The sequence below is a fragment of the Caloenas nicobarica genome, chromosome 4, assembly GCF_036013445.1.
Source record: "Caloenas nicobarica isolate bCalNic1 chromosome 4, bCalNic1.hap1, whole genome shotgun sequence".
NCBI lineage: Eukaryota > Metazoa > Chordata > Aves > Columbiformes > Columbidae > Caloenas > Caloenas nicobarica.
This window is the reverse complement of record NC_088248.1, coordinates 78,738,615-78,754,313: the sequence shown is the minus strand read 5'-3', so window position 1 is coordinate 78,754,313 and position 15,699 is coordinate 78,738,615. Positions and strand designations below refer to the sequence as shown.

General features: G+C 48.2%; 1 protein-coding gene across 5 annotated transcripts in view; it reads left to right on the top strand.

Moving 5' to 3' along the window:
* Positions 1 to 15,699, top strand: part of DYSF (dysferlin) — a 103,091-nt gene that overhangs the window by 79,684 nt on the left and 7,708 nt on the right. For all 5 annotated transcript variants that reach the window (XM_065633497.1, XM_065633495.1, XM_065633496.1 and 2 more), the window contains 5 exons: positions 150 to 291; positions 9,392 to 9,491; positions 10,570 to 10,748; positions 11,431 to 11,540; positions 12,134 to 12,281. In XM_065633497.1, coding sequence (XP_065489569.1) covers positions 150 to 291; positions 9,392 to 9,491; positions 10,570 to 10,748; positions 11,431 to 11,540; positions 12,134 to 12,281 — 679 coding nt within the window. The remainder of the gene's footprint in view (positions 1 to 149; positions 292 to 9,391; positions 9,492 to 10,569; positions 10,749 to 11,430; positions 11,541 to 12,133; positions 12,282 to 15,699) is intronic.

The window sequence follows — 15,699 nt, the reverse complement described above, 5'->3', positions numbered from 1 at the left end:
TCTCAAATCTCCTGCAGCCTCCAGGCTACCCCTACAGATAGCAGCCACAAGAACGAGACACGTTTTCTTGCCTGCTCAAGGCCTCTGTGACAACTCCAAAATCCTTGATGCATTTCTTGTTTCTCATGCAATGTGTTTGCATTTCGCAGCTGGCTGGTTGGCCACGAGGAGAACAAGCAGAAGACAGATGTGCACTACAGGTCTATGGGAGGAGAGGGCAACTTCAACTGGAGATTCGTCTTCCCCTTCGACTATCTCCCTGCTGAGCAAATGTGCTACATCGCAAAGAAGGTGAGTGGCCCTGGACAGATGTTTCTACCTTCTTGTGGTAACTCTGGGGTGAAATCATAAACTCATAGAATCATTTTGGTTGGAAGAGACTCTGAAGATGAATGCGCTGCATGATCTAAGACCTGCACAACTGCAGCACAAATGGAGCTAAGCAAGGCTCAGCCTGACTGTTGTGTTATTTGAAACACAAAGTTGTGGACAGGTGGGGAAATCGGTTTTTAAAACATCCACATTTGGAACATAACATTTGTGGGGTCAGAATGTACCATTGATGCAGAAATAGGGTGGAAAGCTTTGGTTTGGAATTCAGAGTGAAGATGTCTTTGTTGTAATAAGGGAGCTGTGTACTTGGTTGGGGAGTTAAAAGGGGTTGTGATTTTTGGCCCCTCATTCCTCCATCCGTAGTTGGCTGTTGCGTCTGGTGTTCCTTAGATAAGTTAGTGCAACGTGATGATCCAACGTGGACTGGGAGTTGCACTGAGGGAAGGAAACAGGGATGGGGTTGGGGTGTGTACATGGAATAACGCTGGTGGAAATTGGGCTGGCTCTCAAGGAACACTTCAGGAGAGGAAGATCTATGCACTGACATGTCCTGCTCATGACCTGGAGATTAAAAGGAATCATAGAATCAGAGACTGTCTGGACTTGGAGGGGACCCACAAGGATCATGGAGTCCAAGTCCTGTCCCTGCACAGGACACCCCCCAGGTCACACCGTGTGTCTGAGGACGTTGTCCAGTCTCTTCTTGAACACTGTCAGGTTGGGGCCGGGACACCTCCCTGGGGAGCCTGTTCCAGTGTCCAGCACCTCTGGGTGAAGAACCTTTTCCCCATGTCCAACTGACCCTCCCTGGCACATCTTCCTGCCAAGGAGAATTGTTGGGTCTGTGTGGACAGCAGGGACAATCCCGGCTTTCGAGACTCGGTCCTGTTCTGTGACACCTCCCTGAAAGCTCAAACCCCTTCAGCCACCCAACCCCGAGTCTTTGTCCCCGCTCCCTCCCTTGCTACTGTGAACTTGACCTTGGCGTTCACTGAATATGAGGTGCCCAAAGCCACCTTGTTGCGGTGGGACCTTCTACATCCACAAAGCTCCCCTGGAACCCCCATCCCAGCGCAAGGTCCCAGCGCAGCCTGCGCTGGAACCGGCGCTTTGGCAGGGAAGATGCTGAGCGAATTCCCCGTCCCGCGAGCCAGACGATCCCCGCGAGGAGGCCCAGCTTCCAAATGAATTGCCGGATAGTTAAACTGATTGACAGAATCATAGCCGTACCCATTTCACGCTTCATGTTAAACAAATCAAAAGTACAGTGTGTACTACATTCAATTATCCCCCTTTGAAAAAGCAAAGACCCCCCTATAAACCGTTTAAGAAAATACATCCCACTGTGCTGATATTGATTCTCCTCCGACCACATGTCTGCCAACACTGTATCAGAAAATAAACAGCTTGTAAAACCTCTCTGTAAAGGAAAAAATAATGAATGAAAAGCCGTGCTTTGTATTTGCGGGACACATTCCACTCTGGCAATTTTTGATCTTGCCATGTGCTGTTTGAACTCCAGGTTCATTACTGCTGCCGTAAAAGCCCATGCACCGAACTTTAAACGCAGGCGATGGAAAGTGGAATTTAAATCAAAAACGGTCAGATGGCAAATTCTGGAGCTGCTAAAAGCCACCTGCACCCAGCCGGGCTGGTGTCGGCCCTCGGAGGGAGCACCGCGGGGAGAAAAGCAGATTTCCATTTGCTCTCCTTTGTTTGCTCCTCTTGCCTCCCTGCAGGCTGGAGCTCCCTTTGGCATTGCAGGATACACCTCAGGAATGGGCCACCCCAGCCCAAACTGCAAATATTCTCCCGGAAGAACAAAGATGCCCCTGGGCAGGAGGGGTCTCCACGATGTTTGGTTCTGGTGTGCAGGTCTGGGAGGAGCTGGGAGCCTGTGAACCCAGGGAAAACCCAGGTGCCACATGGTGGAACCAGACCCTGAAGCCTTGGGATGGCCAGCAGTAGCCAGGATTGTTTAATCCTTGCCACAGCACTGGAAGTTTTGGGAACTTTGTCTCCAAAGCTTCAAAGAGGTGGGATTGCTTGGGATTTGGAGGCTCCAATCTTCCACGGGGCGCCTCAAGGGACAGCAGGAGCCTGTAAGTCCTCTGAGCATCAATTCAACTTGTAGATTGAAAGTATAGACTCTTATTCCCGCCCTTCTAAACATTTTAACCATTTCAGAATGTTTTCCCATCCACATCTTCTCTTGCTGCAGTAGTTATAAAGATTTTGCTTCTCCTTCAGAGAAAGGAATTTACCCCATTCTGAATTTCAAGAAAATCCCCATGAAAGTTGAAGTCCGTCATTGGGACAGCTCTTCTGAAAATTCGTAGATGCATGTTTCTTTACCGTCCTCTCTCAGCATTTATTCAGAATTTCCTTCTGTTCTTGCCTCTTTTGGTGGACAAGTCAAGCCACGTCATTGGCATGGCCACAGCACGCTTGCAGCTTGCTGAGGTGTGCAAGAAGGCAGTTTCTTAGACTGCAAATTATGCAGTCGTTTTGGTGAAAGGATCAATACACATTGCATGAAATTGCATATTGACTTATGTATGGGAAGGACCAGGCAAGTCCAGGTCATAGAATCATAGAATAGTTTGGGTTGGGAGGGACCTTCAAAGGTCATCTAGTCCAACCCCCAGGTCCTGGATGGACACAATGCTCTGCTGCCAACCAGCAGAGAGAAGAGCCGATGGTCGCAGGGTTGGAACTTTAGATCCCCAGGTCTAAGCCTGGCAGGTCTTGACTCTTGCAGACGATGTTATCAGATGGTCCTGGCAAAACTCGAGTCTAGTGAGGGCAATGCCAAGATGGGCTGCATGTGGATCCCGTTTCACTGGGCACCCGGTCAGGGAGGCACTCAGATCCCGCGGCTGGTAGGCACTGGGGAGGTGGAAAATCCATGAAATTGGTTTTGAAATGTTCAGCTTCAAGTGCCAGTTCCAGTGGTAGCTGAATATAGCTGCCAAATCTGAATTCTAGATGTCCTCTGGGGCACAAAATGCTTGACACTGAATGTCTAAGCAAATGTCATCTGCATAAATGAATATTCAGGGTAGAATTTCAAGAGCATCTCAATATACAAGTTGAGTGGACCTGGAAATAAACCACTAGGTTGGAGCTTCCAAGACTTGGCTGGTTTGTTCATGTATCATCTGAAAATTGTTGCATAACAGATGTTCCAGGAGATGAACATAATGAGTATGGAAGCATTGCTGGCAGTTCCAAATCTGTGTCATGCCCTGTCACTGGCCGAAACCAGACCAAGGAACACAGCCATTGTCTTCATACTTGCTCTGCTACTAGCCCTTGGTGTTAGGTAACAAGAAAATGAAGTATTGATGCCAGAACACAAAAGATTCTGTTTTGCAAAGACAAAGAGAGCCATTGGGAGAGGGTCCATCCCACCGCTGTAGAAGAAACCGCAAGCAACAGTCTGTTCTATTCAGCGGGAAGGTCGGGGTGGTTGTGGTGAGGCTCTTTTTCAAGAAGTTCTTGCATTCATCTGATATCTCCTACTCTATGTTTTCAACAAAAGGGGCTTATCCAAGTTTTAAGCAGATCAATCACAACCTGCCGGGGCACAGACACACACTGACTTTGAGTTGGAGGTCTTTGGACATCTGCAATCTGGCCGTATTGGGCGCATGCGTGGATAGAAGTAGGTGGTCATAGAAGAATAGAATAGTTCGGGTTGAAGGGCCCTTCCCAGCTCCCCCAGCACCCCCTGCCATGAGCAGGGACATCTGCACCAGCTCAGGTTGCTCAGAGCCCCGTCCAGCCTGGCCTGGGATGTCTCCAGGGATGGTTCAGCCACCACCTCTCAATCCCAGACAAAACCCTGTGGCTGCGAGAAATCAGTGAAGCTTGCACGTATGTCTTTAAATAATTGAAAAAAATTCCTGTCAGGTGCAGCCGAAGCCTCCAAGTTTGCCGGCTCTGGCATGGAATATAACAACAAACTTGACGTTTGGAAGGGTTTTTCTATAACTGATCAGCTGGTGACATCCCAGAAATCATAGCAGAGATAGGTCTTCCGGAGCGATACGAGAAAGAGAGAGATTTGTGGTCTTAAACCCATCTAGAGAGAGAAGTCTTTTTTGAGGGAAAAGCGGGGAAGGAGGGGCTGTGACCCACAGCTTGTTTTGTTCCTATAGCTGAGTTGAGCCCAGAATAAATTCCTTCCCCCGCTTCACCTGGGGCAGATGAGCCGGTGAATTCCTCCGTGACCAGCTGGGAACGGGGACCCGGTGCCAGCGGTGGGGCGTGCGGGGACGTCCCCGTTCCCATCGATTTTGCACGGGGGAGGCTCCTGTCGCACGGTGACACCTCCTAGCGCGATGCTCTGAATCAGCTGAGAGCTGCTTTTGTCAGACAGGCCGGGAATGTACCCTGGAGGTAAGCGTGTGGCCTCTATATTCTTTATTTTTTATTAAAAAAAAAATAGTGCGCGGGTTTCTGCAACTGGGTCCCTGCTTCACCCCCCCGTTCTGTTACGTCTGTTGCTGAATCTTCAGGGTGCACCAAGAAATCTCGGTGCTCTGGCTGGTTTTGCTTTGAAATTTTGAGTTTCATGGATGGATTTTTCTTAAAAACCGTTAATATTTTATTAGACTGACATTTTAAATTCCTCTTTGGTGTTAGAAAGATTAAAAAAAAAAAGGCTATTGCCTTTTAATTTTGGACTTTCTCCTTTCCTGTTTCTGGTCCTTTTTTATGTCCTTCCCTGTTTTTCTTGGTGGTGTCAGAAAGTTGAAGCAAAAGACAAAACCGTTCCTTTTTTTTCCACATTTAGCCAAAATGCAACATTTTGAATGGGGTCCAAGTACAGTTTTTTTCAGAGGAAGGCAAAGTTAGACCAGGCAGTTGTATATTATGTATTTTAATGGGACTGTAATGAGGAGATACGATGACACAACTGTCTTCTCTAGTAGGGCAGGGTGGCAGTCCTGTCCTGGGATGCACCAGTGGCCTCTGTGATATTCAGACAGGAGTTACTGTGGTGAATTTTGCTTTCCAGTGGATGTGTGGAGAGACATGAGCAAAGCGTGGCTGCCCAGGGTGGAGTCACCATCCCTGGAGGGGTTGAACAGACGTGGAGGTGAAGTTCTCAGGGACATGGGGCAGTGCCAGGGGTGGGGGAACGGTTGGACTTGATGTGGGTTGGACTAGATGATCTCCAGAGGTCCCTTCCAACCCTAACCATTCTGTGATTCCGTGATCCTGAGGGTCTCTTCTAAACAAAATTATTCTGTGGTTCTATGCACATGCTGGAACAGGTCAGGCTTGCTTGGCCATGAACATGCTGGGGCTTCACCACCTCCCTGAAAAGCAGGGTTGCTCCTTACTTTGTATTCCGTAGCACATAAGCAACCCAGAAGAAATGCAGCCCTGTCAACACTTTCCAAGTGATATGAGCTTATTTTTTTTGTGCCTCCCCTGCTGCATTATTCACGACCGTAAAATATTCACCAGCCTCCCCTCTCCCCACCATGCTGCAAAACAAACCGCCAAACAATAATTCAAGCCCCCTTCCTTCCCATGTCTTGCAAAAGGCTAGGAAATAAATTTCTTGCCGTGGGTTGTTTTTACAGTGAACTTTCGTAGCTAGATTTAATCGTGGAGGCAAGTTTCACACTGCCTTGAAATGGACCCATAAACTTTGCTCAGCATCAAGTTCCTCCTTGCCCAGCCCGTCCAGCTCCGCTGCGCCGTGTCCCCGGCGTCACGGGGCTCTGAGGAGGAAAGCTTCGCCACCAGCCAAACCACATTTACAGTGTTTTTCCACAAGAAAGGCCAAAGCTGTACGGATCGTGCTAGCGTTGTACAAGCTCAGCGTTGCAACTCAGGAAGGGTCGAATCCTGCCCGAGTCGTCTGTCGTTAGGCAACGAGTCCCTGGCAAGCCAGGGTATTGCTGTTGGGGGTAGAAGTGGTGCTGGGGAGTCGGGGGATGCAGCGAGAATCCGCTTGGCCAGGGGAGGGGTTTTCATGGAATCCCAGCCTGGTGGGGCTGCAGGACCTCTGCAGATCCCCAGCCCAGCCCTGCTCACGCGGGTCACCAGAGCAGATCACACAGGTTGGTCCAGGGGGTTTGAATGTCTCAGAGAAGGAGACTCCACACCCGCTCTGGGCAGCCTGGGCCAGGCTCTGGCACCTCCCAGCAAAGAAGTTTCTCCTCATGTTCACGTGGACCCTCCTGTGTTTCAGTCTGCACCTCTTGCCCGTTGTTTTCATAGAATCATGGAATGTCCTGAGCTGGAAGGACCCACCAGGATCATGGAGTCCAACTCCTGTCCCTGCACAGGACACCCCACAGGTCACACCGTGTGTCTGAGGACGTTGTCCAGTCTCTTCTTGAACACTGTCAGGTTGGGGCCGGGACACCTCCCTGGGGAGCCTGTTCCAGTGTCCAGCACCTCTGGGTGAAGAACCTTTTCCTCATGTCCAACTGACCCTCCCCAGCACATCTTCTGCCGTTCCCTGGGTTCTGTCACTGTCACAGAGAGAAGAGCTCAGCCCGGCCCCTCCTGCTCCCCTGCTGGAGCTATAGGCCACGATGAGGTCTCTATGTCCTTTGAGTGTGGGCAAGTCCTTGGGCATTGCAATGGGAAAAAGGGAAGGTGAAAAACCCGAAGTCCTGCACATTTTTCAGCAATTGCATGGTCAGTCCTGGGGGACACGTACCCAGTTGTGTTTTACTGTGTGGGACGTGACCATAAGGCACCGCAGCACCCGCTGCCTCTGACCTGGGTCCAAGGTGTTCTCCTGTCCCAGGAGACATGAGCCATCCCTGCAGATGGGGAAGGAGCCCACCATGAGGACAGGAGCTGCTGCAGCAGCTCAGAGCCTGGGCAGTAATTCGGGTCTCACAGCAGCTTGCTTGTTTAAAATGTGTTTAGACGAGGGTCTTAGGGACATGGTTTAGTCCTAGAGTTAGGTTATGGTTGGACTTGATGATCTTGAGGGTCTCTTCCAACTGGAATGATTCTGTGATTCTATGATTTATTTTCCTTGTTCGTTATCTTTCCCCATCAGGACACTCATGAGATTGGGTCTTCCAGCAGGTAGAGCTGCCATCACCTCACCTCCCTTTCAGAGGGGCTGCTCGGGCGCTGGGTTTGCTCCTATCGAACAGCAGGTGGGTGGGGTGGTGCAAAGAGAAGGTCCAACATGTGCTTGAAGAGATGCTTCGACTCAGGCAGCAGCGTAGTGATGCTCTTGGAGCGTGGAGATCTTTGACGAATGCAGATGTGGTGAAATCAGCCTCTGGGGCATGGATTAAGTTATTACTGGAGAGGAAGAGCCATCTGCAGGACGTTCCATCTTCTCCCAGGCTGAGCATAGATGGGACCGACTGAATTGCCCCAACAAGGGGCAACTGGAAGGAGCCCGTGGTGTCTCTGGTGGTGCACACCATGGGAGATGGTTCCTCCTTCATCTCGCAGACCCCGGATGAACCTTCCCAACCCATAGTGAGGGCATCCGACCACCTTCTTCTGTAGGCATGGGTACGTGGTTCCTGGGGTCTTTCTCCTCTGGATGACTAACGACCCTCTGCAGCCCTACTAATATATAGGAAAGGAAAGAATCACCATAAGTTCTTTCCCTTTTTAGCAGTTTTAATTTAAATTGACTTATTAGGTGGGAAAACATGTTCCCCCTCTCCTTGGATAAACATCCATTTTAATACATTGCAAAGAGCAGAGGGGGAGAGATGGAAGTTTCCATTCACTTCGTTTTATTTTTCTAGATTATAAAATATTTAAAATGCATAAATAAAATGCTCCATTGCAAAAATGCTGGCGTGTTTTTCCAAAGCAAGGCGAGGAATGGAGCTAAATTGAAATATAACCATCCAGGGTGATCTCTTAAAGCGAAACCAGTTTCAATGGGAATTAAGTGCCTACAGTCTCCCCACTTGAATATTTATGTTCTCATGGAGTGTGACACATTCTTTTTTTTTTTTAATATTGCACGATATAATGAATCAGAGTCTTGTAGGCACTGCAGTGAATTTATGGTGCTACGTATGTGTCATGAATAATGCTGAAGTTTCCTGCATTTAATTAAATCCGTTCCGTTTATGACGCGCCGTGTTGCAAGAGCGCGGCAGGAGGCATCGCCCACAGGACACATCTCCGAGCTTGTGCTGACCGTGGACACTGGTCCTGACTGCCTCCTCTTTGCAAACCTTGGCGGGAGCCAGAAATAACAAAACCTCGGCTTTGTGTGCATCTGGGTCTCTCTCCTTCTGTCCTGACACTTCTTAGGCCTGACTTCCAGGCATCTCGTGTCATCCCAAAAGTGGTATTAGATCCCTGTTGGGAAATACTACCGTTTGCAACCACAGAAATTGCAGATTTTGTGGCATGGGCGCATATCCACCGTAGATTATAATGATGTAACCGCAAGCTCATTGTCACAATAAGGGGATTCAAACTCTCCTTGTTAGAGAAGTTGTAGCAGATCCTGATTTAGGATCATGCCATGAACGGGTGATTTAGATCTCTTAAAGAGTCACCATCAAAGGTATTAGCAAAAGCAGTTTTAATATGATGTTGTAAAAGTGCCACTTAGCAAAGTTCCACGACAAGGTTCACTGCCACTGTACAGCACAATCCTTTGAACAATGATTCAAAACTACCAAGACACAAATCAAAGTCACCAGGATGAGATCAAAGTTACCACGAGTGTCACCCTCATCGAAATCACATGAATATGGTGCTGTCGCTCCAAAAGTTCCTTCTTGCAAGGTCATGGTGCCTGTTTGCTAAAATATTGTCACTAAATTAAGGCACAAATTGATACCAACCCAAGTTCCAGAAGCACCTTGGATTTCCCACTGGGCATCCTTGTCCAAGGGCTGTCCAAAACCAGTGGTGTCCTCCTGTGGCTTTGGCCTTGGACAACTGGAGCAGGACACACCACGAGCGATATGTTACAGAACTTCCACTGCTTGGACATGAGGGTGGTCTGGATCTTCCCACTTCTACGAAAAAGCCGTTTGTTTATTAGTTTATTTATATATTTTTTTTCCTGGCATGATTGTAGGAGCACTTCTGGAGCTTGGACAAGACAGAAAACAAGATTCCACCGCAGCTTATCTTCCAGATCTGGGACAACGACAAGTTCTCTTTCGATGACTATTTGGGTAAGTCAGGAGAGCTGTTTTTTTGGCTCCATTCCTGCTGATGCAGACGGGAAGGAAAAAGTTATTGAATCCTTTCAGGAGATGAAGAAAGCGTAACAAGACCAGTTAAAGCCACTGAATGGGATTCAGTGTCAGCATCATAAGCTCAGGACTGATGATAAGTGGTTTGTGTTGGGCAGATTTCCAGTCCCAGCCTGTTCCTGGGCTGACATGATGTTGAGAGCATCATCCAATCCCAACGGAGCCACCACCTTCCAAGAAGGCCCCGATTCTCCGTGACTCAACTGAGTCTGCGATGAAACGTGCTCATTCGTCACGTATTTGAGCTGCGACCACCAGGCAGGATCAGCCTCCTTTCCTTGCCTTACCTGGGACGTTTCGATATGAACACAGCTCAGTCCAGCACTTGCCTTTTTTCAGTGCTAACCTCATTAATCATCCTCAGAAGTCCAGATTTGCGCCAAGAAAAAAATAAAACAAAAACCTCTAATAGGAAAAATAGCAGAGCCTTGCGGTAGATGATCTGTGCAGAAGCTGGAGGCTCCAGCATTACAGGTTTTTGGTTGGATCATGCTCTACCTTTCATTTTGCCACTAAAAATTCCCCAAAATCAAAAGCTTCACTGAGGACGTATGTGATAAAGATCCTTTTACACCTTGTCTTTGACTAATTACATAGGCTGAGTGCCGAAATAACCTCCCCGAGGTGTGTTTTCCAGTTCTGGCTCTGTACATCATGAGCTCTTCGCTGCCAACATTAATTTTTTGCAAATTCCAAAAAATAAAAGTGGTTTTCAGCTTTTGCAAAGCACTTTTAGTCAGTGGACTTCAAAAGTGTTTCACAAAAAAACCTGATCTGTGCTCTTATTTTCACTGGTTCTAAGAATCTAGACACGAGGAAGAAGTTTTTGCCCCCTGAGGGTGGTGCAGATGTCCCTGCTCACGGCAGGGGTGGCACTGGGGGAGCTGGGAAGGTCCCTTCAACCCAAGCTATTCTATGATTCTGATCCTGTGAAAGATTCCATGTTCTAAGGACCTGTTACATTGAGATGTCCTCCCGTTAACGCTCTTCCTTGCAGGCTCCATCCAGATGGACCTCAACAAGATGCCCAAACCTGCCAAGACCGCTGAGAAGTGCTCCTTGGAGCTGGTAGATGAGACCTTGGCTTCAAGTCGCTTGGTGTCACTCTTCGAGCAGAAAACCGTCAAGGGATGGTGGCCTTGTGTTGCTGAGCAGGATCACAAGAAGATCCTGGCGGTAAGGTGTCCTCTGCACGTGTTCTCATGGGGAACTCACTCAAAGCATTGAGGAGGGACATGGCTGGGCAGGATTCCATGATCAGGGCAAGAAACACAGTCTTGGGCTGCAAATTTCACAAACTGGAGCAGCTTCTGTGGACAGGATGTCTTCCCGGGTTTGTCCAGCATCACGCAAATGCCTCAGAAGAAATGATTTGTTCTGTGGGATTTTTGCTGGGGTTTTTTGAAACATGCCTCCTCATCTGACTCTGTATCGTATCTATTCTTAATAATATTGTGTGGTGACAAGTACCAGGGAAAGGTTTCAGCTGCCAGACATATATTTAAATATAAAGTCTGGGCTCCCGTTCAAGTCTTTGGCGACTGTTCAATACAGGTAAAGGAGTCTGGGCAGTGAATTAAATCATTCAGCAAAAGACCCTCAAGTCAGTTGCCTGAAGTTGAGTGTCAGTGACATTCGAGATGTCCTGGAGCGTCTGCTGAGAAAATGGGAGTGGGCAGGTGAGGGGTCTGTATGAAATCTGCTCTTACTGGCTTCCTCATGGTCCTTGTTGGTGTGGTTGGGTTATGCTCAAAGTAGTTTTTCTTTCCCCAATCAGTATTTTGCATCATACATTCATTTCTCGCCTCTCTTTTTTTTTTTTTTTGTTTATAAGTTTGTTTTTGTTTAACCCACACAGGGCAAACTGGAGATGACTTTGGAAATTGTGGCCGAACAAGAGCATGAAGAGCGGCCAGCTGGCGTAGGGCGGGATGAGCCAAACATGAACCCCAGGCTGGAGGACCCCAAGTAAGAGCATTTTGAGTGGAAAAGTAACCACCAGGGCACAGAGTTTTCAAGAGCAAATCGAAAATCTGGGTTTCCAGTTTGAGGTCTGCTGTCTACAATGGGCTTGCTCCCCTGTAGGCTCAGTTTCTGAACTGTTTAAGCTCAGACTATGAGCCATTTAGAGGAAATGGCCTCAAGTTGCACCAGGGGAGGTTGAGGTTGGATCTGGGGAACAATTTCTTCCCCAAAGGGCTGTGGGGCATTGGAACAGGCTGCCCAGGGCAGTGCTGGAGTCACCATCCCTGGAGGGGCTGGACAGACGGACATGAGGTTCTCAGGGACATGGGGCAGTGCCAGGGGTGGGGGAATGGTTGGACTCGATGACCTTAAAGGTCTTTTCCAACCAAAATGATTCTGTGATCCTGTACAAGCTGAGACTGTCGAGGGTGGCTGGGAAGCTGGTCTGGACCACCAAGGAGGCCCTTTGACATGGTCCACCCAGAGGGATGCGGGTTTAAAGGGTGAGCAGCCAGACTATGTTCATGGGGCTGAGGATCCAGGAGGGTGAAACTACCATGAAACTCAGCCATGACCTCAACTTTGTTTGGCTCCAGGCGCCCAGAGACCTCGTTCCTGTGGTTCACCTCCCCGTACAAGACCATGAAGTACATCCTGTGGCGTCGGTACAAGTGGGTGGTTATCCTGGCCATTGTGCTCTTCATTTTGCTGCTCTTCCTGGGGATCTTCATCTACGCCTTCCCGGTACGATGGGTGCAGGAGAGGACAGGGGGGTTGACCAAGGTCTTGGGTGTTCTCCCAGGTCTCCATGTCTGTGACCTCTGTGGTGACAGAGATGGTGACAGCACACATGGCTGCAAACACCCTGAGGAACAACCTGGTGGGGACCATGATGGGTCAAAAAGAGAGTTTGTGTTTCTGGTCTCTGCTGCAGACTCACTGTGAGGTGCTCACCTCTTTGCACCCGTGTTTTAATTCGTGTCTAATAACCCTGAGGTTAATTGATTGACTTAGGGACATGGTTTAGTGCTGCAGTCAGGTTGTGGTTGGACTCGATGATCTTGAGGGTCTCTTCCAACCAAAATGATTCTGTGATTCTATGATTGTTTTCAAAGAGGTTCGAGCAGCTGATGTTGGAGGTGAGAAAATCCCTGATGAACATGCAGCCTAATCAGCACTGTGGCCGTTTTACAGGGTCGAGCAGCAGCAAAAATCGCAGCAGTCTGTAATTCTTTAAAGTTGCAGAGAAATTTACAGGTGTTTGGTCAGCCCTATCTCTCGTTTTCAAGGCTTGGAGCACGTTGTACCAACGTAATGTCTGAAACGAGGGGGAGGGTTTTCACCTCATTCATCAAGAAAGTGGCTTTTTCTTGCCTTACCGTCAGTTCCACTGGCAAAACAAAATAAATAAATAACGGAGCCTGTGCCTTCCAGCTTGGCTTGGGATGGGGTTTTGGATCCTCTTCTGTTTCTACAGCACTAGAATAATTCATACTGGTTCTTGGATGCATTTCCCCTCTTCCCAGACTGATAAGAAAAATGACCCGCCTCTCCCTTTCCAGCACTTAACAAATTCTGCTCCTTCTATGTGATTTTTTTTTTTTTTTTTTTTAAGAAAAGAACTCATTGGGGTAATTTATAACTTCATGTGAGAGAATGTGGCTGCCTTTTGCAGATGGCTTTATGTGCCTGCAACGTGCAACCGAAAAAGCGAGGTGTGGAATTTCTCCTTGCCGTCGTAATCGCTTTCAGATGATTTGAAGTTGTGCACACTGGGTTGTTCCCATCGAGAAAAAAGGGATTAAATCATGACTCTCCCCATCTCTCTATCCTCGGATCCATGGGAAGGGCTGGAGAAACGATTCCAGAGGTGCTAAGTAGTAAGAAGGAGGAAATAATTGTGCAAGTGCAGGTTTCTGCAGCCTTCCCTCCTCCCTGCCCTGTACTCGGAGCCCTTCGTGGAGACTCCCCGTTATGTCAGATAGCAGAAACCAAGTCTTTTCCCCAAAAAACTCAGTGTTTTCCTGAAGCTGCAAGTGGCTTTGTGTTCATTCCAGTGGTATCACATAAAAACAACACTGAGAGAAGAAAAAAATCGCAAACTGCAAATATTGATTTACACTCATTATTACTTGGGATTTTTCCCTCTTTCCTAGCTAACTGTTGTTGTATTTAATTACATTTTGGTCGGGTCAATTTTTAGACAGATTTTGAAAAAGTAAGGCCGTGTTTCATGGAATTTTTCTGGTTTTATATATTTGGCCACCTTCCCCTAGATTTTTGAGGTCGCTGGTTCTGTGTCTGCTCGGAGATTTAGTTCAGCAGGCACCAAATCTGGCGGTTGCGCTGGTGGTGCCTGGCTGTGAAGGATGCTCCTGGCATCCCGGCCTTCGGCAGAGCTCGCCATGACATCCCTGATTAAACGCATGGAAAAACCAATCCCTCCTCACTTCTGTTCTGATTTGCGTGCCAGGAGCACCACTGGGTCCTGTTGAAGATAAGGACCTCGCTGCATTTACTGCTGGAGATGGAATCCTCCCTCTGCCTGGGCAGTTTGGAGATCCCATGGGACAAGGAGAGGATTTTTGTGTGCATCCTGCCCCTCTCACCTGGGGAAAGGGCTCGTGGTGGGAGGGAGACATCGAGGGAATCCCGTTAGGGCACGGGGAGCATCAGTCTGAGCAGAACAGGGACGCAGGGATGCTGAGGGCTGCAGACAGAGGGGGAGTTAATACTCTCTTCCTGCTTCTGTTGCCCTTTTTGCTCTGGCCATGTATGAAGAGCTCACCTGCAGGTTTCTCCTTGTTGGGAGCATTGCTGGGACCTCCAGCGTCCTTCCAGTCATCGCCGTTCCGCAGCTGGTCCTGGGCTCAGCGGGAGCCTTGGGACCTGCTTGCAGCCTAAATGCTCCTGCCTGCAGTTTTAATGTCCCTGCCTGCAGTTTGCATGCTCCTGCCTGCAGAATGAATGTCCCTGCCTTGTCTATATGCCCTGCCTGCACTTTGAATGCCCTGCCTGCAACCTGAATGTCCCTGCCTGCAGACTGCACGCCCTGCCTGCAGATTGAATCTCCTGCCTGCAGCCTGAATGTCCCTGCCTGTAGCCTGAACGTCTCTGCCTGCAGTCTATATGGCCCTGCCTGCAGATTGCATCCCCTGCCTGCAGATTGCATCCCCTGCCTACAGATTGCATCCCCTGCCTGCAGTCTGAATACCTCTGCCTGCAGTTTAAATGCCCCTGCCTGCAGATCGCATCCCCTGCCTGCAGTCTGAATACCTCTGCCTGCAGTTTGAATGCCCCTGCCTGCAGATCGCATCCCCTGCCTGCAGATCGCATCCCCTGCCTGCACACAGCCTCTCCGCCTGGCACCAGCTACTGCCAGGGAACATTGAGCCCAGCTCAAAGCTTCTCCTGTTTGAACTGAGCCTGAGGACACCAAGAGAGGATCATCTTTTACCTGTTGTATATATAGATGTATACAATATGCCCTGGGAATCTACGGTTCCTGAGCGCTAAGGTCACCCTGCACAGGTCACCCTCCATCCCAGACATGTAGGAAATCTTCCTGGAAACAAACCCAGGGCATTTTCATTGGCTCTTGGTATAAAAATGGGATTATTTGGATTTATTCTTTGTGCCTGTATAGTGCTGAAAGCTTCCAACCACGGTCCCAGCTTTGTGGTCAGAGGAGCTGGAGAATAAGAACGAATGTCCCGCTCGACGGCTCCGTGATTCCACCCGAACAGCGAAGGGCCGTCTGTGGTTCCCAACAGGAGTGCCCAAAAAAACCAGTGTTTCCCAAAAGCTCAGGATTTCTAGGGAAAATGCTGATGTCTCGGTCTTGTTGAGAGTACACGTCATGAGATACTTCACACCCCAGGGAAATATTTTCCCTATTCAGGCAAGGAACAAAATATTCTGCAAAATATTATATGCAAATATTCTGCAATATATATTTTAAAAATATATTTAAATATATTTAAAATATATATAATATAGAAAAATCTATTTTATATATATTAAAAATACATATAATAGAAAAATCTATTTTATATATATTTAAAAAAATATATAATATAGAAAAATCTATTTTTATATACATATATATATATTTTAAAGCTGCTTTGTGGAATCAGAAACCTTTGAAGACATGGGGCCTTTG